Genomic DNA, 23987 nt, shown 5'->3' with positions numbered 1-23987 from the left:
GAACCCGTACCCAGGCTTCTGAGAGTCCGAGAAGTGCCAAACCTGTCTAATCGCCAGGGCACATGTGGCCCTGCGTTCTCTTGTTGGCCTTCCTCCATCCAAGGCGGGCAAGCCAAGGCCGTACTCCCCGGCCCGTTCCCCCTGCCCCTCCCCTCCGAGCGGTCCAGCCCGGGCCGACCCGGAGCTCGCTGCGTCAGGACAACGCCCACCGGGGGCGTGACTGTGGCGGGTAAGCGTGGCAGGAGACACCTTGGAATCTCTCCTCCCTAGCGCCAGGTTAAAAACCTCAGCACCACGTGCTGTTGCACTGTTTGCAAACCCGCCTGCGACTGACGCCCCAGAGCTCGGGAGACCACACGCGCTGGGAGCTAGCATGTCAGCCGCGGTCCTGGAGAACGGAGGCTCGGTCAGGAAACTCAGCGACTTTGGGCAGGTGAGCCAGGGCGGGCCTTAGCTGCGCGGGGAGGGGAGTTTGGCCCCCGGTGGAAAGAGGTCTGAGGAGTGTTGGGTTTTCCTACTCCCATAAGCTCACCGGGAAGGCTGAATTCATTTGAAGATGATGAAAATGTCTAGGAAGTTGACAGATAACACATGTGCTCAACAAATGTTTCCCAGTGAGAGGACATCTGTCCTGTGTGGCTTTCAGGGAGTCAGGGATCCGGCTTCCAGAGCTGCCACCAACTAGCTGCCTGTCTTTGGACAAATCACTGCCTCTGTGGCCTCCTTTTTCTTCTGTAAACTGGTCCTTGACAATCTGGAGTGGGAGTTGGGGTCCATCCAGATCTGCTGTTCTTTGATGTTTATAAATGTTCTCAGCCAGGTATCAAAATGGCAAAATTATAAGAAATTGTAGCCTTTTTTCACCTTTGGGAGAAAATGGGGCATGAAGACGTCTCAGACTTACTCAGACCTGAGGAAGAAGAAAATTAAAAAGAGAGGAAAATGCACAAGAGTTAGCCTTGGACTTGGAAAGTAAGAGAGCCCTAAATGTGGCAGGGATAATGTCCAGGGTGTATTCCGTTCACTAGAATTTTTGCCTTTCCCTTGAGGTGAACAACTGCAGAATACACTCTTTAATCAACGGATCACACTCCCAGATTCTGGGGTTCAGACTTAAAGCCCAGCCCTGGGAGATAACGTGGGTCTAAGGCATCTGTCAACTGTAGGATTAGTGAGAACAATCTAGAGAACAGGGAGCCTGGACAGCAGAGGATGATTGATGTTTTAGTATAACTAGAGACTGCAGAACTTTGGACTAACTTTTTTTGAGTCTTGAAAGAAAGGCTTCCTTTGAAAATGGTACGTAGGGCTCGGGAGACAGAACTTCATGCTGAAGAGGAACAGCATGGGCGTCAGACAGATCCCAGAACAGATGCCAGCTGTGCCATCATTTAGTTTCTGTGCTGCTGACCGTGGGGCCCCCATGACTATGGCGGGAGGTTAGGGGCAGCGATCTGGTTAGGGAGTTCTGGAGACTAAAGTTTTATTTGTAGAGCACTTAGAAGATGGAGAACCACAGATTGTCACTGTCGATCACGGGGCGTAAAGAGGACGGTTTAGAGAGTACTCTGTAACACCCGTGTGTTGAAAGCAAGGGATTTAACTTTGCAGATCCTCAGGTCTATTCATATGAAAAATTGGAATAAAAATACCCACATCCTAGAGTTAATAAGAGAATCAAGTGAAATAATGTCTATAAAGGTCTTAGCACACTTCCTGGAGCATAGGAAAGTGCCAGGGGTGTCTAGCCAGAAATGATTTGTTTGTTCAACCAAATGCAGCAGAACATTGGCAGGAGGAACACACACTGAGTCAAGCACAGTGGCTGGTGGAGCTTTGCAGTGGAAAGATGCCCGACCTGGAATTAGGAGTTGTGGGCTCTCGTGTTTGGTTTACTGAAGCTGTATACTGGGAAGTCACCTAATCAGGATGGAGAGGCTCAGTTTGGTATCTGTAAAATTGGGGGGGGGGCGGATTTTGAACTAGAATAGTCTTCAGGACTCCTTCCAGCTCTGACAATCTGCAAAAAAGACACATTTATGCCTCCTTGAAGCTCCAACCCACATGAACAGAACACACTAGATGTAATCCTGACATAAGGCTGTCTCCACCTGCAAGCACAACAATCCTGGGAAAGACGTTCAGCTCATTCATCCATTCAACAAAGACTTACTGAGCACCTACTCTGAGCCAGGCACAGTAGAACCTCTGCCCTGATGAAAATTACATTCTTGTGGAGGAGACAGACAGTAAAAAAATTAACCAAATGAACATATACTTTCATGCAGAGATAAGTGCTGTAAAGAACATAGAACAGGGCGATGTTTTAAAAGATTAAGGGAACTCAGAAATCACAGCCCTGAATGGCACAAAGCCAGGGTTCAAACCCAGATGCGACTCCAACACCCTGTGCACTCCCCCACCACACTGCTTCCTCCTGTAGATAAATTCTGGAATACAGAGGCAGAGTATGTCCAAGGCAGGATGTCTGCATCTTGTTTTTGGGTATCTTACACTGTAGATGTGTGTATGTATAATCACACATGTGAATCCACACCTCCTCCCATGACCCCAAAAAGCACTAAGATTGAAAGTCAGTGCCGCTGGAATATCCTTGCTGCAGATTAATTGCAGGTAATTGTGAAAACTGCTCTTTTCCAAAGATAACAGAATGTATTTGTTAGACACAACCAAAGAGAATGTATTTCTATTGTTAAGGGTATTGCTCAGTGATCAAAATCCTTTCCTTCTTGGTTGCTAGTAAAGCTTTTTCTCCCTGCCCTCTTTCTTCTTTTCTAGTTTCGGAGCTACTTTTCTCTACCTTTATGCATCCTGATTGTACATGTGTTTCTAAGTCAACTCACATGTCTATTGGAAACAAATAAGTATAGATCATGAGCCAATATAAACATGTTCTGGAAGAGGTTTGTCCAAGATCTCATGCTGATCCGCATAACAATGTTGGAATCAGAATCCACTCAAGGCCACACCATCTCACAAAATTCCATGAGCTTGCTCTCATTTCAAGTCCCTCAAGCTTTGAAAAGGGGAGCTATTGTCCCAGGTGGGTCGCTGGGAGGTGGATTAAGGATTTTGGAGTTGTTGGACCTGGGTTCACATACAGACTCTGCCACTCATAAGCTGAGTGTCCTTGGACAAGTCACTTAATCTTGCTGAGTCTATTCCTTCATTTTCAAAATAATAGCACCCATCTCATGGGGCGATTGTGAGGACTGAATAAGCTATTATATGTAAACTCTTTTTTTCTGCCAGTGCTAGTTTCTGCCAATGGTGATGTTTATTAACTGTAAAAAGTACCAGATATGGCTCCGGGCACATGGTGGGTACTCAGTCATGGCTGGCTCTACTTTCAATATTAATAACAATAAAGAGTAGTGCCTTATGGTAAATGTGAATTTGCAGACACATATGAGAAAAGTCATAATTTAAAAAAATAGGCTATATATTTATCAGTGGTTTCAAAATCTTCCATGGTTAAGAGTCCTCTGCGATGCTTTTGAAAATGCAGATTCTAAGATCCTACACCAAATATTCTGATTTGGTAGGTTTGGGTGGGGCCCAGGAATCTGCATTCAAACAAGGAATCACGAGGTCATTTTGGAGTAGAGACACAAGGAACACCCACTTAGAAACCCTGATCTAGAAAGTATATGGGGAGAATGACGAAAGTGAAAGGGGACAGACATGGGTAAGGTATAGACTGTTAGGAGTGGTATTGAGTAACCTTCTGGTGATTGGACCAGAGTACAGCCCTTACTATGCAAGAAACAGAGCCTTTAATGTGGACATTGTGTCCATAGCAGAGGGAATTGTATAGAATGAATGACATTTAGGAGCCTGAGTTCTTTTTTTTTTTAATTAATTAATTTTATTGAAGTATAGTTGATTCACAATGCTGTGCTAGTTCCTGCTGCACAGCAAAGTGATTCAGCCATACATATACATATATATTCTTTTCCATTATGGTTTATTACAGGATACTGAATATAGTTCCCTGTGCTACTCAGTAAGACATTGTTTATCCATTCTATATATAATAGTTTGCATCTGCCAATCCCAAACTCTCAATCCGTCTCTCCCCCACCCCCCTCTCCCCCTTGGCAACCACAAGTCTGTTCTCTATGTCTGTGAGTCTATTTCTATTTCTTGGAAGTTCATTTATGTCATATTTTAGATTCCACATATAAGTGATATCATATAGTATTTGTCTTTTTCTGTCTGACTTACTTCACTTAGTATGATAATCTCTAGATCCATCCATGTTGCTGCAAATGGCATTATTTTCATGGCTGAGTAGTATTCCATTGTATATATATACCACATCTTCTTTTTTTTTCTCCGTCATAACACTTCTTTTTCATTTCACTTTTTATTTTATATGGGAGTATAGTTGATTAACAATGTTGTGTTAGTTTCAGGTGTACAACAAAGTGATTCAGTTATACATATACAAGTATCTATTCTTTTTCAAATTCTTTTCCTAATTAGGTTGTTACAGAGTATTGAGCAGAGTTCCCTGTGCTATACTGTAGGTCCTTGTTGGTTATCCATTTTAAATACAGCAGTGTGTACATGTCAATACCAAACTCCCTAACTATCCCTTCCCCTCACCCTTCCCCCACTGGCAACCATAAGTTCATTCTCTAAGTCTGTGAGTCTGAAATAAGTTCATTTGTGTCATTTTTTTTTTTTTAGATTCCACATATAAGCGATATCATATGATATTTCTCTTTCTCTGTCTGAATTTCTTCACTCAATATGACACTCTCTAGCTCCCATCCATGTTGCTGCAAATGGCATTATTTCATTCTTTTTAATGGCTGAGTAATATTCCATTGTATATATGTACCACATCTTCTTTATCCATTCATCTGTTGATGCACATTTAGGTTGTTTCCATGTCTTGGCTATTGTGAGTAGTGCTGCTATGAACATTGGCGTGCATGTATCTTTTCGAATTAGAGTTTTGTCTGGATGTATGCCCAGGAGTGGGATTGCTGGATCACATGGCAATTCTATTTTTAGTTTTTTGAGGAAACTCCATACTGTTTTCCATAGCAGGAGCCTGAGTTCTTAACCTGCCACCCACTGCCTGTGTGATCTCAGGTGGCCCATGGTTTCCCCATCTGAAAAATGAGAGTGTGGAACTAGATGAACTCTTAAGACAAGTCCACCTCTTTGAGTCAATTATCAAGTCCCATGTGGGTATCAGAGGCCAAATGAAATGCACAGATCAAGGAGGGATTGTTCACCTTGGCTGAGGAGTACATAGGTTTTCTGAGAGAAGTGAGACCCAAGAGGGCTTTTGAGGAAAGGTGATGTATTTGAAAGGGGGAGAGGGAGGGATGCAGCACATTTACTCTAATGAGGAGTTGAAAGGGCAAGGAGGAAACAGTTTTCTGGAGACGAGGTTCCTGTGGGTGAACCTCAGGAGGTGGGGTACTAAGGGGACTTTTGAATATCAGAAAGAGGTCTTGTATCCTGTTGGCCATGGGGAGCCCCTAAAGAATTCTGAGTAGAATAAGGACACGAGCAAAATTCTGCTAGGAGGGCTCAATCACTGCAGATCACTAAGAGCTAGATTATTGTGGTGGCAGTGGGAACCAAAGAAAGACCTGACCCCGAGAATCATTTCTGGAGAAGGTCAGACTGGACTTGGTGATTGGCTGGACACACACAGGAGTGGGAAAGTGGTGGATGACAGAGTTTCGAGCATGGTGCATTCACGTCTGAATTGCCCCAGTCATAGGTGACATCCGTTGAGGTGTGTCAGAAATATGCTCCCTTTCTTGGAGGCCAACAGGAGAGGAGAATGCTGCCAAGTGAACTGGAAATGGAAATCTTTTGTCATTTCAAGGAAACTGGAACGAACTGAGGGCTCAGTGTCCTCTCCTAGGAAGAAGACTGACATCAGAGACTGCTCTGCGTGTCTCTGGCAGGGTTTACTAGAGACGGAAGGTAGAGCAGAGCCTGCAGGAAGCTGTGATTCATGGACAGCATGCTGGGATCCAGTGGCATGGGTTCCACTGCTAACCGTGCAACTCTGGACAAGTTACTTAACTTCTCTAAACCTTCATTTTGTCATCGATAAAAGGGGCACTTGGAAAATAATAAAACCTACTTTCTAGATTGTTATCAAAATCAAATGAGATAATCCAAATCAAGTACCTATCATAATATCTGGGACATTATAGGGGCTTTTAATGTATGGTAGATTAAAAAAAATTTTAGAAAGATAATATCATGGTCCATATAAGGATATATAACAGTTCAGTTTTGCAATTCATTTAGGGCTTCCTCTAATCACACTTGCTGATAATTCTGGTTCTTCCCCCGCACCTCTGTTTCAGGTGAGGTTCTGGGAAAATCTGAATTCTCTGAATTAAAAGAATTTCATCCTGAGGGTCATCCATGTTCATACAGGGCTTATGATGCCAAGTCACTGAGAGCCTGCCCAGCACAGCCTTCTCATGGAGATGATGTAACAGCCATTCTTCTAATTTCATTAACTTGCTTACAAGAGAGTAATTGTTCTGCGTGGGTTTTTTTTCCCCCCAGTTTTAGGTATATGCTGTTTATTTGAAAGCACACATGGAACTCTATGTATTATTGTAAAACTTAATTTAACACTTAACTTTAAAATTTTAAAAGATTTTGGCAAACCCTTTCTGGAATGGCAACCCTAGTCCCACCTTAATTTGCTGTCACATGCATGTAGAAAGTTGCTAGATCCTTGACATTCTTTGCTGTTTTAAGGCATCCATCTTCCAATAAGTTATATATGTGCTCTTATCTACTTAGCGACTCTTTTTCAACAATTGGTGTCTCTGATCCCAGCATCTGGGAACAAGTTTATTGTTCCCGTGACATCTTTGCCAAAGGCCAAGAAGTCATTCGTGGGTATTCTTCATATTTCCATCATTTGTACATATTTCTCTTAATATTATATTTGAACTATTTTATCTGTATCTTTTTCATCATCTGAATAGTGTTTTGACAGGGCTTGTTATGATTACAGATTAGCCTGCTTTCACACATGAGGAAGTTAAGAAGCCTAAGCTATCCCAAAGTGTTCTGGTTGGTAAATGGAAGAGAGAGGATTCCAACCCATGTCTTTGGACTCAAAAGCCTGTGTGTGTTCTATTTTTAGTATTTTCCACCCTGTATTTCTCAATGTTTTCCTGGGACAATTACTGCACCATATTATACCACCTCTAAGATCTTTTTAAATTTATCTCGTTTGTTGTGTATGTGTCTACTAAGTCAGAATTTGAACTTCTGATGAATGGGGCATCCTCTTATTCATCTTTGTTTCTCTCAGAGCCCTAACTGTACCTAGCACTTGGTAGGTGCTCATTAAAAAGGCAGTGAATCTATAGTGTAACTGGTGACATTTGTGAATAATTAGAGCTTTCTAAAATTGAAATCTGATCTAAGAGCACCACTGAACATTTTACTTCCCTTGATTTACTTATTTTCCACCACACATATACTTCTGTATAGAATATATGTAGCTCATTGTATTCCAAGACTTGACTAGAAGAGAAAGTTCATGCTCGCCTCTTCCTTAGAGGTTCCGCAGGAATGAATTGCTGAGCTGTGAAAAACATTTTACCCAAATGCATTTAATCCTGTAGGAAACAAGCTATATTGAAGACAACTCCAATCAAAATGGTGCCATATCACTGATCTTCTCACTCAAAGAAGAAGTTGGTGCACTGGCCAAAGTCTTACGTTTATTTGAGGTAAGTGCTTTATTCATTTCTGCCTTGAATAATGGCATAGCAGACTTCTGTGTTATCTTTTAGTTTGATGCAGAACATAGGATCTGGAATTGGAAGACTTGATTTTCAGCTTAGGCTCATACATGACCCAACTGTGTGAACTTAGTTAAGTCTTTCATTCTCTTTGAGCTAATGCTTCTTCATTTCATAATGAGGATCATTCAGAATCACTGGTTGCACACCAGGAAGCCAGTGTTGGACTCACTCTTCTTTCATCAAACTTTCCTTGAATTAATTACAGTCAAGCCTTCATGTTTGCGAGTCCTACATCCCTCGGATTCAACCAAAAAATTTCGATCTGGGTTTGGTTGAATCCGCAGGTATGCAACGCATTGGTAGGGAGGGCAGACTGTATTCATTGTACCACTATTACCATTTTCTATAAAGGTCTTGAGCATCCGAGGATTTTGGTACCCATGGGGTCCTGGAACTGTTTCTGCATGGGTACAGAAGGACACCTGTACTATCCTCTCAGTGTTCCCGAAGCACTCTAACTTTTAACTGCAGCACTTATTTGCCTTGTGAAATGTATACATTTCTGTTTGACCCCGAGGATAGTTTCTTCAGGCAAGGAAACTTGTGTGAGTCATCTTTGTGTCAGACTCAGTTTTTTGTTGTTGTTTTTTTTAAAACATCTTTATTAGAGTATAATTGCTTTACAGTGTTGTGTTAGTTTCTGCTGTATAACAAGGTGAATCAGATATATGCATACGTATATCCCCATATCCCCTCCCTCTTGCGTCTCCCTCCCACCCTCCTTATCCCCCCCACCAGGTGGTCGCAAAGCACTGAGCTGCTCTCCCTGTGCCATGCATCTGCTTCCCACTAGCTATCTATTTTACATTTGGTAGTGTATATATGTCAATGCTACTCTCTTACTTCGTCCCAGCTTACCCTTCCCCTTCCCCGTGTCCTCAAGTCCATTCTCTATGTCTGTGTCTTTATTCCTGTCCTGCCCCTAGGTTCATCAGAACCTTTTGTTTTTTTCTTAGATTCCATATATATGTGTTAGCATATGGTATTTGTTTTTCTCTTTCTGACTTACTTCACTCTGTATGACAGACTCTAGGTCCATCCACCTCACTACAAATAACTCAGTTTCATTTCTTTTTATGGCTGAGTAATATTCCATTGTATATATGTGCCGCATCTGTATCCATTCATCTGTTGATGGACACTTAGGTTGTTTCCACGTCCTGACTATTGTAAATAGTGCTGAAATGAACATTGTGGTACATGACTCTTTTTGAATTACAGTTTTCTCAGGGTATATGCCCAGTAGTGGGATTGCTGGCAAACTCAGTTTCAATATATATATTAAATGTTCAATTAAGAATGAAATTTAATTTAAATATGAGCAAAGGAAATTAGTCTTTTCAAAATCATTTTTGGAGGCTTCCATGGTGACGCAGTGGTTAAGAGTCCACCCCCCAATGCAGGAGACATGGGTTCGAGCCCTGGTCCAGGAAGATCCTGCATGCTGCGGAGCAACTAAACCCATGTGCCACAACTGCTGAGCCTGCGCTCTGGAGCCCACGAGCCACAACTACTGAAGCCCGCACACCTAGAGCCTGTGCTCCGCAGCAAGAGAAGCCACCGCAATGAGAAGCCCGTGCACGCAAACGAAGAGTAGCCCCTGCTTGCCGCAACTAGAGAAAGCCTGTGTGCAGCAACAAAGACCCAATGCAGCCAAAAATAAATAAATTAAATTAATTAATTTTCAGAAGAAGGTCTTTAAAAACAAACAAACAAAAAACAACACTTTTGCCCTGGATTTTAAGGAGGAATATTTTTGAACCAAATAATGTTTTACCCCTAGTACTTCAAATAAATTCTACCTGGTGACTGCATACATAAATAGATGGAGAAGAGACAAATCTCCCAGACAGAGGAATGCCAAATAATTTAAGTAGATCCTCTGGAGTCAAAGAAGGAGAACATAACTCCCCACTCCTTAGGTCTGGGCCATGAAGAGTGACTTGATGAAATGGCCCTTTACCTCTGTGGCCTTCCTCCCCCAAACCCATAACCCCAGTGTAACCATGAAGAAAACATCAGGCAAACTCCAATTAAGGGACAGAATACAAAATACTTGACCAGTACTCTTCAAAACTGTCAAGGTCATCAAAAACAAGAAGTGTCTGAGAAGTTGTCACAGTGAAAAGGAACCTAAAATGATATGACAACTAAATATAATGTAGTGTCCTTAGTGGGATTGTAGAGCAGAAAAAGGACGTGAGATATAAACTAAAGAAATTCAAATAAAGTATGGTCTTTAGTTTGTGATAAGGTATCAACATTGGTTCATTAATTGTAACACTTGTTCCATACAAATACAAGACATTAATATTAGGGGAAACTGGATGTAGAGTATACGGGAATTCTCTGTACTATCCTCTCAATTTTTTCTCTAAATCTAAAATTGATCTAAAAAAATAGTCTATTTTAAAGAAATTAAACTTGGCTATCCAAAAGGAGGAAGAAAATGTCTGCCTGAATGAGAGCAAGAAATGAGTGTAGAAAAGAGAGACAGAGTGCTGTCTGAATGACAAGCTGGTCGTAAGAAAGAATATATCTGTAAAATATAGGAATGTCACATTTTCGTCTTTGTGTTATATGGTTCATCAGCATTTTCCTCTTAAGAGGTCAGGCCTTAGTCAGGGTTAATAAATTAAATAATAGTAAATTAACAGGATGTTTTCAACCTAATAAATAAGCCACAAGTAACTAAATTACTAGGATGAAATGCACCCAAGGAGCATGGACTGTATGTGGGATGGTTGAATCCCGGAGTTCATTGACCTTGACAGGTTGTTTAACATGTGTGCCTTTGTTTACCCATCTATAAAGTAGGGCTAATGATCCATACCTCCCTGGGGCCATGAGATTTTATGTGCTACGTGAAATGCATGGTATGACTGAGCCCAAAGATGATGCTCATACGATATCTATTCCTTTACTCTTTCCACATGTGTTCTATGAAACCTATCAGAAATCTTTGAGAACATGTGAAGAGGAGAAAATGACTAGAGACAGTCAAAAGCCTTGATTTAAAAATTTTTTTCCCAAAAACACCCCAAAACTTAGAATGAAATACTTAGTATATTTTGTGAACATTTATAGCAAATGGCAATGACCAAGAGTCAGGGCAGCGCCATTAAAGAAAAGCAAAGTAGCTTAGTAGAACCAAGGGATTATGGTAGCCACAGTGTATTTGTGTACTTCATGTCCTTCATGGTATCCTGAACGAGATGGAGAAGTAAGTGTTAGATAAAATTACAGACAAACCCTTTAAATTGTGTAGTTGACACTAAACTTCTAGACCATATAAAATGAAATCAAAGGTAATAAATGGCAAAAAAAGAAAGAAAAAGAAACAGGAAAAATCTAAACTACACTTTTGGGCCGTGTTTCCTAAGCAATATTCTGTTGAACGCCACAAGTTAGTAGATGTTTTACTAAAGAGTTACAAGGGTAAATATGGCTGGAAAATTCTGCGTCTAGATTTTGGAGAGCCATCATGCCTGGGAAAATATTAAAGACTATGGAAAGCCTTGCAGAGTGGAAACCTATTCAATACTATCTTACTCAGAATTTCCCAAACATTTTTGGTCATGGACCCTTGTTCAAGAAAGACCTATTACCATTTTGCAGGCACTAGTGTTCCACTGAACTTATGCTATTTTAGAGTTAGGAGCTCCAGACTATCGGTTATAACCTAGGTTTGGGACCCTGAGGAGTAGAACAGCATTGGGATTAAGACTATATTGTCTGGAACCAAACTGTTTCGGTTGAAAAACCAGTTGTGCCACCTATGAGCTGGGTCACCTTAGGAAAGTTATTTATCCTCTTGGTGGCTTAGTTTCCTCATTTTTAAAATGAAGGTAATAATAAGCTTGCTTTATAGGGCTGTTGTGAAAATTAAATGAATTAATACATGCAAAGTACTTATAGTATCTGGCACATAGTAAGAGCTCAATAAATGTTTGCTCTCATTATTTCTGTGCACCATAATTTTGGAGAGTCGTGGAGCATCAGAGACTCTTAAATTCTTAGCTCTATGAGAAATAGTTAAAGGATTAACGGGACTTCCCTGGTTGTCCAGTGGGTAAGACGCCACACTCCCAACGCAGAGGGCCCAGGTTTGATCCCTTGTTGGGGAATGAGATCCTGCATGCACGCCGCAACTAAGAAGCCCGCATGCCTCAAGTAAGACCCGGTGCAGCCAGAATAAATAAATAAATAATTTTTTTTTTTTTTTAAAAAGGATTAAGGTTAATTGGCTTGAAGAGGGAAGATGGGGTGAGGAAACAATAGGTTCATTCAAATATTTGAAGGGCCATTATGGAAGAAGAATATTAGTTATTTTTTATTACTTCAGAGGCAAAAGGGCAAAGCACAGAAATTATAGGAAGCATATTTCAAATCACTTAAAGGAAACATCTCTACGGTAGAAGGGTGCTGGAAGCCATTGATTTCAAGCATTATTACTATCAAAACAGCTAATAAAAGGCAGGGCAGAATCAAAGCAAAAATTATGGTATAAATAAACTTACCTTTCCTTAATAAAGACAGAAGATAAAAATCCATTCCAAGGATTCCCTGGTTGTCTAGTGATTAGGATTTGGGCTTTCACTGCCGTGGCTCAGGTTCAATCCCTGGTGGGGGAACTGAGATCCCGCAAGCTATGCAGCATGGCCAAGATAAAAAAAAAATACATTCCAGCTCCTCCAAGATTGGCAATGGAGGAGAAACATTCCATATGGGAGAATCACCTGCTCCCTGTGAGTCCCTTGCTAAGTACTCCTGCAGTCACCTCCATGCTTAATGAGCACTGCCGTCTTTTCCTTAGGTGATTAACACCAAAGTCATCATCCCATTAAGGGATAATGTTGCCTGCCAATGGGCTTGTGGTCTATTAGACTTCAGCTAGTAACAACATCAGAATGCAACACAATAGGCTTGATTATTATAATGAGGATACAGATGTATAGTGTCTACATGTATTGGGTGGGTGGTAGGGGCAGTGAAGCAGATGGTTTAGTGAATTGGGGCCAAATGATGAGAAACATACCCAACCCTCTATCTGCCAACCCACAAACATCCCACTGTCCTCAGCAGATTGATCTCTCAATTCTCTGCGTTTTCCATACCTCTCTATATTTTTAGCCTCTACGCGCTCACATCCCGCACCTTCTTAGAAAAGTAGTCTCCTGAGAGTTTTTACTGCTAGTGGCTTAGTGATGGGCTATAAAATTAGAAGCAGGCTCCTGGGAGAAGTTGCAAAGAAGAGGTCTCCCTTCCTCTGCCAGAACTCCGCTAATAGTTTTACCGTGAATTCGGCAGGGGAGGGAACAAGCAAACAGATATACAGATATACAGAGCTCTAAAGTATCAATACATGGGTGTGTTCAGTTGTCATCATTTAATTGATGGAGACACAGGTTCAGACTAAGCAAGCTGCCCAAGACTAGACACTTAGAGTTAAAAAGTGCTTCTAAGTTCACCTTCCATTTCCATGGTAGATTGGTCTTTTGAAAACAAATCTATATATTTGTTTATAGTCTAAATGTGACATATACAGTCTATATTTGTCACATTCACTTTCTATGTGTGACCTCTGCCCAGATGACCCACGCCTTCCCCTCATCAGATAGTCAATGAGCTCTTATTTTCTCATTTATGCATTCAATTAATGTTCTTTGAGTATTGGCTGGGTTTTGTTTGTTTGTTCATTTGTTTGTTTTTATTGGAGTATAGCTGCTTTACAATGTTGTGTTTCCACTGTACAGCAAAGTGAATCAGCTATGCGTATACATATAATCCCCTCTTTTTTGGATTTCCTTCCCATTTAGGTCACCACAGAGCATCGAGTAGAGTTCCCTGTGCTATACAGTAGGTTCTCATTATACATAGTAGGTTATCTCTTTTATACATAGTATCAATAGTGTATATATGTCAATCCCAATCTCCCAATTCATCCCACCTCCCCTTTCCCCCCTTGGTGACCATACATTTGTTCTCTACGTCTGTGTCTCTATCTCTGCTTTGCAAATAAGGTCATCCACACCATTTTTCTAGATTCCACATATATGTGTTAATATACGGTATTTGTCTTCCTCTTTCTGACTTGCTTCCCTCTGTATGACAGTCTCTAGGTATCGGCTGTTGTCAGACCGTTTATAGGTGCTGAGGAGACTGCGAAGACCCAGGCAGTCAGTCTCTGCCCCTTTAGAACGTGGAGGAGCTCAAGCTTCCATGAGCTTTCTTAACCCAGGCTTAGGGCAAAATTGGCCAGGGGAGGTTTCTTGCAGATATCATGTTTAAGCTGAAACCTAGAGGGTTGGCCACAGGAGAAGAAGGGGGGACGTACATTCCAGAATGAAGAAACAGATGACTTGAGTTGAGAGAATAAACAAGTGTCCAGGTCACAGAATCCTCAAATCCCCTTACCATCTACCAACCTCAGTGTTCCTGGAGACAGAGGTGGGATCACAGAGGGGACATTCGGTCAGATACAAGATGTTTATTACTCTAAAGTTTGGACTTTAAGGTCCTGCCTGTGATCCCTAGGTCTGGTGAGCAGGACAGGATCAAGAGTGAATCACAAGGGTTGCTTTTGCCCCTTTGGCCTTAGGTCCAGAGCAGTTATGGCAGTAAAATGTTTACACGGAACATTCCATCTTTAATCAAACTAAGAAGATCCTTGAGTTCCACTGGGGGGAAGAAAGTTCTTACAACCCAGATGACTTTTTCATCCCATTTAAACCCCCAAATATAGATAATGATATAAAGAACGCCCATGTAACTCACTCCCTGCTTAAGAAATACATCATTACAGAAATGGCTACAGTCCCTGGGTACCTCTTCCCCATGCACGTCCCTCCTCAGAGGTAGCTATTAATCTGAATTTGATACATACTATTCCCATGCATCTTTTCAGGATTTGTTACACAGAGATGTCCATTAAGATATATGGCATGGTTTGGCAAGTTTTGTTTTATTTTTCTGAGGTATAGTTGATTTACAATGTGTTAATTTCTGGTGTACAGCAAAGTGATTCATTTATATATATAAAAGAATATACAAATAAATAAATATATATATATTTCTTATTCTTTTCCATTATGGTTTATCACAGGATATTGTATATAGTTCCCTGTGCTACACAGTAGGACCTTGTTGTTTATCCTGCAAGCTTTTAATCTTCATAAAATTGGAATCATATTGTAACCATCCGTCTGCAGTTTTCTTTTTGGGGAGAAGGTGGGGAACATTATTTTGATATTTGCACATATATTCTTGCTCATTTTCCCATATCTTCCATCGTGTGACCATATTTCCTGTTGGTGGATATTTAGCTTGCTTCCATTATTTGTCCATGCAAATGGTGCTACCCTAAACATTTTGTGTAGGTTTGATGATCTAGCTATTGAATAGAAGAACCTCAAATGGAAAACTGGCACTGTTTTCAGCTGCTAACCTGTTCAAAGCTGGGCATATTTGAGAAACAGCAACATGGAGCTGACTTTCTAAACTTTCATCATGAAGTTGGATCCCACATTGTGAAAATGTAGACAGAGTGCTGTGGTCCATTGATGGCACATGACTTGTGATTGCGCATCAGTAGCCTGGACTGAAACAGGCCACTGGGCCATTTTGATTTTCTCTCCAGTGGCAAGAAAAGGGAGAAAGGGGAACTTGGGACAAGAAAACTCTTTTCTCTAAAGCCTTGAAAAGAGCCTGGATTAAGCTGCTAGCCTGGCTCTTCCCCAGGAAGGGGTTCCCTCCGAGTTGGACACAATCCCAACCACATGGAAGGGAGGGTGGGGAAGAAATAACCTAACAAAGAGGGACAAGACTGAGGGAAGAAAAGACCAAGAGATTACAACAGAGACCCTTCCAGGAGAAGCAAGAGTGGGATCCCAAAAGATGGTCTCCAGGGCGTGAATCCTTCTGAAAGTTCAGCTTGAACCTGCCCAAGAACTCTCCTCCACAGTAGACTGGGGGATGATCTTGAGCTCCCTCTAGAATTAATTGTGCTTCTCCTGCTTTCCTGTTCAGCCCAGTGGGTTTAATTTTCAGACTCCTGGTCAGCTAGGGCTGTTGCTGGCCCTCTCGTGAGCGGAGATCAGTAAAGTATACAGGAAGCCCTGCCTGTACTTCTGTGAGACTTATCTTGGTAGTTACCATTTCTCACCCCAAATGTTGACGTAGTCCCCACACTGTTTCTGCCTTTGTCCCACAACAGTCCGTTCTTCTTCTTCTTCTTCTTTTTTTTTTTTTTTTGACTGTGCCGTGCAGCTTCTGGGATCTTAGTTCTCCTACCAGGGATCGAACCCATGACCCCTGCAGTGGAAGCACAGAATCCTAACCACTGGACCGCCAGGGAAGTCCCAAGTCTATTCTTAAAATAGCTGCCAGACTGCTCCTTTGAAAACATGAGTTAAAGGATGTCTCTCTCTCTGCCCTATTACCTCTCATAGCTTCTTAATATCACTCCAAGTGAAAATTAAAGTTAAGATAACGGCCGATAGGTCATTCTTGGTTACTTCTCTGCCTCATGTCCTATTGCCTTCTGCCCCGTGCTCACTCTTCCCCTGTCATGCTGGCCTCGTCGATGGTCCTCAGTCATATAACACAATATCTGACCCCAGGACCGTTGCACTTGCTGTTCCCTCATGACCTACTCCCTCACTGACTTCAGGTCTATGCTTACATGTCACCTGTTTATTTTTTGAGGACTTCCTGACCCCATTGTTTAAATGGCACTTCCATTGAACCCCTGGAATATTCTGTCCCTCTTTCCTGCTTATTTTTGTCTGTTCCATCTGAAGGCAGTATATTTTACTTATTTATCATAGTCATTGTTTGTCTCTTCCTTCAAGAATGTAAGCTCCTGGGGCTTCCCTGGTGGCGCAGTGGTTGAGAATCTGCCTGCCAATGCAGGGGACACGGGTTCGAGCCCCGGCCTGGGAAGATCCCACATGCCACGGAGCGGCTGGGCCCGTGAGCCACAACTACTGAGCCTGCGCGTCTGGAGCCTGTGCTCCGCAACAAGAGAGGCCACGACAGTGAGAGGCCCGCGCACCGCGATGAAGAGTGGCCCCCACTTGCCGCAACTAGAGAAAGCCCTCGCACAGAAACGAAGACCCAACACAGCCATAAATAAATAAATTAAAAAAAAAAAAATTAAAAAAAAAAAAAAAAAAAAAAAAAAAAAAGAATGTAAGCTCCAGGGGCTTCCCTGGTGGCGCAGTGGTTGAGAATCTGCCTGCTAATGCAGGGGACACGGGTTCGAGCCCTGGTCTGGGAAGATCCGACATGCCGTGGAGCAACTAGGCCTGTGAGCCACAACTACTGAGCCTGCGCGTCTGGAGCCTGTGCTCCACAACAAGAGAGGCCGCGATAGTGAGAGGCCCATGCACCGTGATGAAGAGTGGCCCCCGCTTGCCACAACTAGAGAAAGCCCTCGCACAGAAACGAAGACCCAACACAGCCAAAAAAAAAAACAAAACAAACAAAAAAAAGAATGTAAGCTTCAGGAGGGCAGGGATTTTTCCTGCTTTTTTGTTTTTGTTTTGTTTGTTTTTATTTTTGTTTTTCTTTTTTTTGCCACGCATGCATCATGTGGGATCTTAGTTCCCCGACCAAGGATCGAACTCTCACCCCCTGCATTGGGAGCATGGAGTCTTAACCACTGGACCACCAGGGAGGTCCCCAGATTTTTCCGGCTTTGTTTGCTGTTGTAGCCCAGCACCTAGGACAGTGTTTGGCACAAGGAAGGTGTTGGATCGGCTGAGTTATGAAAGCCTCCTGTCCGTTTACTTGAGACCAATGACATGGGACATCGTTTGTGACTGTCTTTGATGTTGCCCCCAAAAAGCTCTGAAACAGGCTAGGACATAACTTCATTTGCACTTATGCCAAGGCAACAGCATTCAGGGGGTCCAAGAAGCTCCCCCTTTCCAGTCTAGTCTCGTCTGACTATATGCTCAGCATTTCCTTCTCCTTTCTAAAACATGCTCTCAGGGAAAAAGCTGAGAAAAGTTTAAGGTAAAGCAAATATGAAAGGGTAAAATGACTCATCAGCTTAATGTGTTTCAATTCCCAGGGAAATGTGTCTCTATACCAGGTTGAGAAAGGTAGTGTATAATGAGTTCTTACTGAGTATCTGTGAACGAAGCCACAATTGTGCTAGGTACTTTCCCTCTTTTTAATTCTCATTAAGCTGCCAGGTAATATTATGATTTTTATTTTAAACGCAGACAAACAAAAGTTGAGAATGACCAACTAAAGTATCCAAAGGTAGTGAGTAGCAGAACAGAATTTGAACTCAGATTAGTTCCAAAGCTCACATGCTTTTCGCTGTACCATTCTTCTTTCCTCGAAGAATGAAATGGAGGAGGAGAGGAAGGGGCCCTAAGCTGGAGGTCAAGAAAAGGTCCAGAAGCATGAATCTGTTTTTCACAATTCATCATATTCATTCTGTGTATCTATAGCTTTATCCACTTGTGACGAATCCCCTTTTAGAAAGATTTCTTCATGGATGGGAGCGGAAGGGGGTTTCTGGTCAATCCTTGTTCAAATAGACTGTTCATGCCACTTTGCTTTTCTCTGGTCCCCACACTGTCTGTTCAAGAGTCCTGAGTAATCAAGTTGTTGCTCAGCCATCTTGTACGCAGAAATTAACTACTGGACACATTGTGAAATTGTCTTTGGAGTGTTTAACTCTAAACCTTTCTTGCCTCTGCTAAGATGTCCACGTGGATTAACAGAAAGAATTCTTTCTTTATCCCTCCCCCAAGATGTGGTGAGTGTGTAGGGGTCAATTTTTAACCTGCATAGAGCCCTTGTTTAAAAGTAAAAATTCATTTACTAAAAGGTGACTAAGATCATAATCAGGTTTGGGGGTTCATTTCTAAAGCCTCTCTTAGCAACCAAAATTATTGGTATCTATCTAAGGATCCACACTATTAAACTGGAAAAACTCCACTAAGGAAATAATTGCATGCCAAGCTAGAGAGTTAATGGTTAACAAATTGATTCAAATGGGAAAGAAATCGTTTAAAAATTTTGGCTGGATATTCTTAGCCAGAAATTTCACTCACATTTAAAAGATATAATTTAATTTTCATTATATGCGTAATATTATAAGACATTTGGCAAATAAATAGAAGATACACATTATCTCGTCAAAACTCATCATGATGCATTTCATTCTAGCCTTTTTTTCCTTGGCCTGGGCAAAATTTTTTGAAACATATTTTAATGATCACATATCTATATCCATTGTATTTTCCCAAGTGGCTGTCATTATAACCATTTAAGAGAGAAAGTCAAATTTTCATTATAAAAGTAATAAATGTCATTTCTAGAAAAGTTGAACTGTGATAAAAAAGAAAATAGAAAGGAGACAAAAATTGCCCCTAGGGGGCTTCCCTGGTGACGCAGTGGTTGAGAATCTGCCTGCCAATGCAGGGGACATGGGTTCAAGCCCTGGTCTGGGAAGATCCCACATGCCACGGAGCAACTAGGCCCGTGAGCCACAACTACTGAGCCTGCGCGTCTGGAGCCTGTGCTCCACAACAAGAGAGGCCGTGATAGTGAGAGGCCCGCGCACCGCGATTAAGAGTGGCCCCCACTCGCCACAACTAGAGAAAGCCCTCGCACAGAAACAAAGACCCAACACAGCCAAAAATAAATAAATAAAGTGTAAAATTAAAAAAAAAAAAAAATCACCCCTAGGCCCATCATCTAGAGACTATCACTCATATCTTGGAGTGCTTACTGGCGCTGTATTTTATGCATGTTGTTGTTGGTTTCTTTCTAATAGTTGCATAATCTCCACTGAATGATCACACTGCCGTCCACCTAACCGTTCCCCTATTATGGGAATTTAGTCAGCTTACAAATTTAGGTAAAAATTTTTCCCATAAGCTAGGTCTCCAGAATTATAAAAACTGAGTCATGGGGCAGACATTGTCTTATGGCTATTCCCAAAGTGAGAGGTTTCTCTCTGGAAGTGCTGTCACATTGCGAGCGGTGGGGTATGGGTGGGGAACATTATCAGCCTGTAGTCTGCCTGCCAGCCTTTTTTTCACTCTACACCCTTTCTCACCTCCTACGCCACCCGCCCTCCCATACTGTCTCGCAAATAGCCATGCCGAAGGTGTGTGCACTCCTGGTTCTTGGCTTTGCTGTTTTCTCTGCTCTACACAAGGCAGAAATTGGTTATCTCTTCATTTGAAGTTTCAACTTAGGTAAATAGCAGGCGGGGCTTAACCATTCTCTATCATCCTGAGCCAAGAAGGATGACATTGCTCTTGGCTGCGTTTAGGAGGTCACCTCTGTTTGCATAAAAAGCTTTAGAGCAACCGCTATCTCTCTGGCCTTCTCTCCTCCACATACTCTCTCTCTAGTCGGGACTCCCACATTGGGTTACCTGGTCAGGGGGTGTGTTCTCTGCAGCTGGTGCCCATAAATAATAGCTCCATCATGTACCCCTGAAAATTATGAGGAAGAAAGAGCAGGAAGGGTGCCTGCGTAGGAATGCTTATTACTGTGTTTACTATACCCAGAGGTTTCATTTGGGGGGGGTTGGCACAATAGCAGTAACAATGATAAAAGCTGATATTTGAGGGATGCTCACCGATATCTCTGGCAGGAAAGGCTGTGTGGTAAGAAGACCAATGTCTGAGATTAGAGGAAAAGGGCCTCCCTCTCCAGCCACTTTTAACAAAGCATCTTTATCTCTGATTTCATTTTTTACATCTTCCTTAACCTCTTCAGAGGTTTGTTGGGAAGGTCACAGAAAATAATTCTAAACTGTAAAGTGATATTCAGATGCAAAAAGGTATCGTTATTGTAATTATCCCTGTGCTCTTCAACCATATGCCACTAACCATCAAGAAAAAAGATACACTTCTTGAACTATAAGGTTGATGAATTTCATTTCTTTGAAATTATAGAGTTATTCAAGTTAAACATTTTTTCTGGGTACATTTTGTCCATTTCAATGTTTGGGGCAATGCCCTTTTTGTTTTTTCTTTTTATTTTAATAAATAAAGAGGCTTGGTTTTCTTCACAAAGAACGGTACTGTCAATGAAATCAGACTTTTGAATAAGTAGCAGATGAGTACCACACATTCACATTTGAGGACCAATTTAAGTAAATAGTTCTTCTTAAATGACAAACCCCATAATAACTAAAGTATCACCGGCTAAAGACATTGAAGTTGAGAAATTTTATTAAGTGAGTATTATTTGTGTAGCATTTAATGAATGCCTGTACATGAGCCTTCCCTTCTCAAAGAGGCCTCATGTGTCCACTCTATTAAATACTGCAATCTCCCTCATTCCATCCCAGGACTGCCCGTTCCCTTCATCCTGCTCTGCTTTGTATTTTTCCCTTAGCCTTTATCATTATAATCATTATAAAATAATACACAAATCGGTTATCTTTTATGTTTGTTGTTTGTCTCTTCACAACTTGAATGGAAGCTTTATAACGGAAAATATCTTCGTCTGTTTTGTTCACTGATATATCCCAACCACCTTGCAGAGTGATCAGTACCTAGTAGGTGCTACATATACATTTGTGGCATAACTTGAATGAAAAGTAATTATATAAAAATATGAATGGTATTATACTGGATAATTTTAACTGAGCATTTACTACGTACCTGGCAATGTGTTTGTATCATCTCATCCAATGTTTCCAACAAATTTATGAAGCAGGTACCATAGTACCACCAAATTACAGCTGGAGAAACTGATGGTTAGAAATGTGAAAGTACATTTTATAAGGTCTCATAGCCAATATAATTAAGAACTTTGATTTAAACCCAAGAAGCCTGACTCCTGTGGACTCTATGCAAGCAGAACAATGTTGCTTGTATTTATTGATTTATTTATTGAGGTACTATTACTGAGATTCTGTGAGATGTCATTCAGGAAAGGAGGTTTTCCTGTGTAAATATTTTTGGCAACCACTGACCCAATGAAATCTTATGTTTGCAACTCTAAGCCTTGAGTAGATTTCCACGTGATTAAATTCTGTGGCATTCGAACTATCTCCCCCACCTCTTGTGATTAGTTATTTGGTTTTGCAGAAGAAAAGGTAAACAACTTTTGCAGTGTTAAAGACTTTCTTCTATTCTTATATTTAAAAAACAAAAGACCAAAAAAAAAAAAAAAAAGAACTCCTCTTCCTCATCTCTTCTCCTTTAGTTGTGTTTTGCTCTGGTTTTGCGCGTTTGGTCTGTGTCAATTCCAGTGACTGCCCCCTTCATATACTTCCTTACACCTATTTTCTAGGAGAATGATATAAACCTGACCCACATTGAATCAAGACCTTCACGTTTAAAGAAAGATGAGTATGAATTTTTCACGTATCTGGATAAACGCAGCATGCCCGCTCTGGCAAACATCATCAGAATCTTGAGGCATGACATTGGTGCCACTGTGCATGAGCTTTCCCGGGATAAGAAGAAAGACACAGGTAAGAGACAGGAATTTTGCAACACAGATGACCCTACATTCTCATCATAAAATAATGGCAAAAATAACCTCTACCCTGGAAGACCAGGATTAAGTGAGAGGATATAGGTTAGGGACACAGACGAGTACCTGGCATATTTAGACATTTAATAAATGTTCTTTTCCCCCTTCCTCAAGATAGTTGTTTCTTATATTAGTTGTCTTCTGCTGCAATTTTCATATATTTTTCATTCGTGGATTATTTTGCTCTCAATTTCCTAATTTCTAGAGGTAGCATGATTAGGCTATCCAGGGTGCTTTCTATATAAATATAATTTCAAGACAAATTCTTTAGTTATCTCCATTTCATCTCATAGCCTCTCCCCAGGTCTTTCTCATGACATGTCAGTTCTGGAGCTGGAGATCCTTGGCTCCTTGTGCTTAGGTCTTTCACTGTCTCTCTGTCTCTTCCACTAGATTACAAGCTCCTCGTGGGCAGGGAGAGTCTCTTACCTATGTTAATATCCTCAGAGTTTAGTACAGTGCTTAATACACAGCTCTCAGCAAATGCTTGTGAGTGAATGGCTAAACAGAGCAGTTGTCAGGACCTGCTCTGCCCCCTTATTTACTTACTGAAATTGCTACTGAGTCCAAACTTGTTCTGCTCGGGTCATATCAGGTCAATAAATCAGGAGATGAGTTGTTAGGGCAAGGAATAACGACTTTATTCAGAAAGCCGGCAGACGGAGAAGAGAGCAGACTAGTGTCTCAAAGAACCATCTTACCTTATCAAAGAATTCAGGCCTTCTTTGATACTAAAAAGGTGAAAGGGTTTGTTTGTTGCAAACTTCTTGGTGCAGGAATCCTTTGTTCTTGCAGGTGTCCACATAGGTCAGGTCATGATATTCCTATAAACCTCCAACAAAACAAATACTATTCTCTGTTCTGCAACTAGTTATCCCTGTGTGTATGAACTCTTAAAGGTCAGAGCCCTGAGAATAGGCTATCCTGTATATTTCAGGCTATAGGCAACATTCTTTTACAAAATGTGCAAAGTCATCATGACTAAGCAGGAGCAACAGAGTACAAAGGTTAAAGTAAAAGAAACAGCTCTAATATGGAGTCAGATTTGTTCTTCCCTATTACAAAATGTAATTGATGTGCCCTGGAGGGGAGTAGGGCAGTAGAGTGTAGGAATTAAGAGTATGGGCTTGGGGTTGGACAGGCTTCAGTTCAAGTCCTACTTTTTCCACTTATTGGCTTTGCGACCCTTGACAAGTCTGTTTAACTGCTCTGACCTCAATTTTTCATAGGGCTTTTGTAAGGATTAAATGAGATCTTCCATAGTCGGTGCTTAGAACAGTGCCCAGCTGGATAAATGAGAGTATGTGATGGTTGTTAAATTGATGAGCTGTGCTAATACATTATTATTAACTAAAGGCTATACATTAGGGGTCATGCTTTGTATTGTATAGTTCTGTTGGTTTTGATAAATGCATAATGTCATGTATCCACCATACATCTCATGCAGAATGGTTGCAATGCCCTAAAAAGCTCCACCTGTTCATCCCTCCCTCCTTATCCCCTCCCCCTGGCAACCACTCATCTTTTTATTGTCTCCATGATTTTGACTTTTCCAGAATGTCATGCATTATGAATATGGAATCACAGAGAATATATCCGTTTTGGGCTGTTTTATTT

At 41.3% G+C, this 23987-nt stretch overlaps 1 protein-coding gene across 1 annotated transcript in view; it reads left to right on the top strand.

Annotated features, from left to right (window-relative positions):
- Positions 1 to 358: 358 nt before the first annotated feature.
- PAH (phenylalanine hydroxylase) overlaps positions 359 to 23987 on the top strand; it is a 72144-nt gene continuing 48515 nt past the window's right edge. The window contains exons 1-3 of the mRNA XM_059934798.1: positions 359 to 433; positions 7659 to 7766; positions 22125 to 22308. Of these exons, the coding sequence (XP_059790781.1) occupies positions 374 to 433; positions 7659 to 7766; positions 22125 to 22308 (352 nt within the window). The 5' untranslated portion in view covers positions 359 to 373. The remainder of the gene's footprint in view (positions 434 to 7658; positions 7767 to 22124; positions 22309 to 23987) is intronic.

This window comes from Balaenoptera ricei, chromosome 10 (genome assembly GCF_028023285.1).
Source record: "Balaenoptera ricei isolate mBalRic1 chromosome 10, mBalRic1.hap2, whole genome shotgun sequence".
NCBI lineage: Eukaryota > Metazoa > Chordata > Mammalia > Artiodactyla > Balaenopteridae > Balaenoptera > Balaenoptera ricei.
Note: the sequence above shows the minus strand (reverse complement) of the source record. Positions and strands in the feature narration are given on the sequence as shown.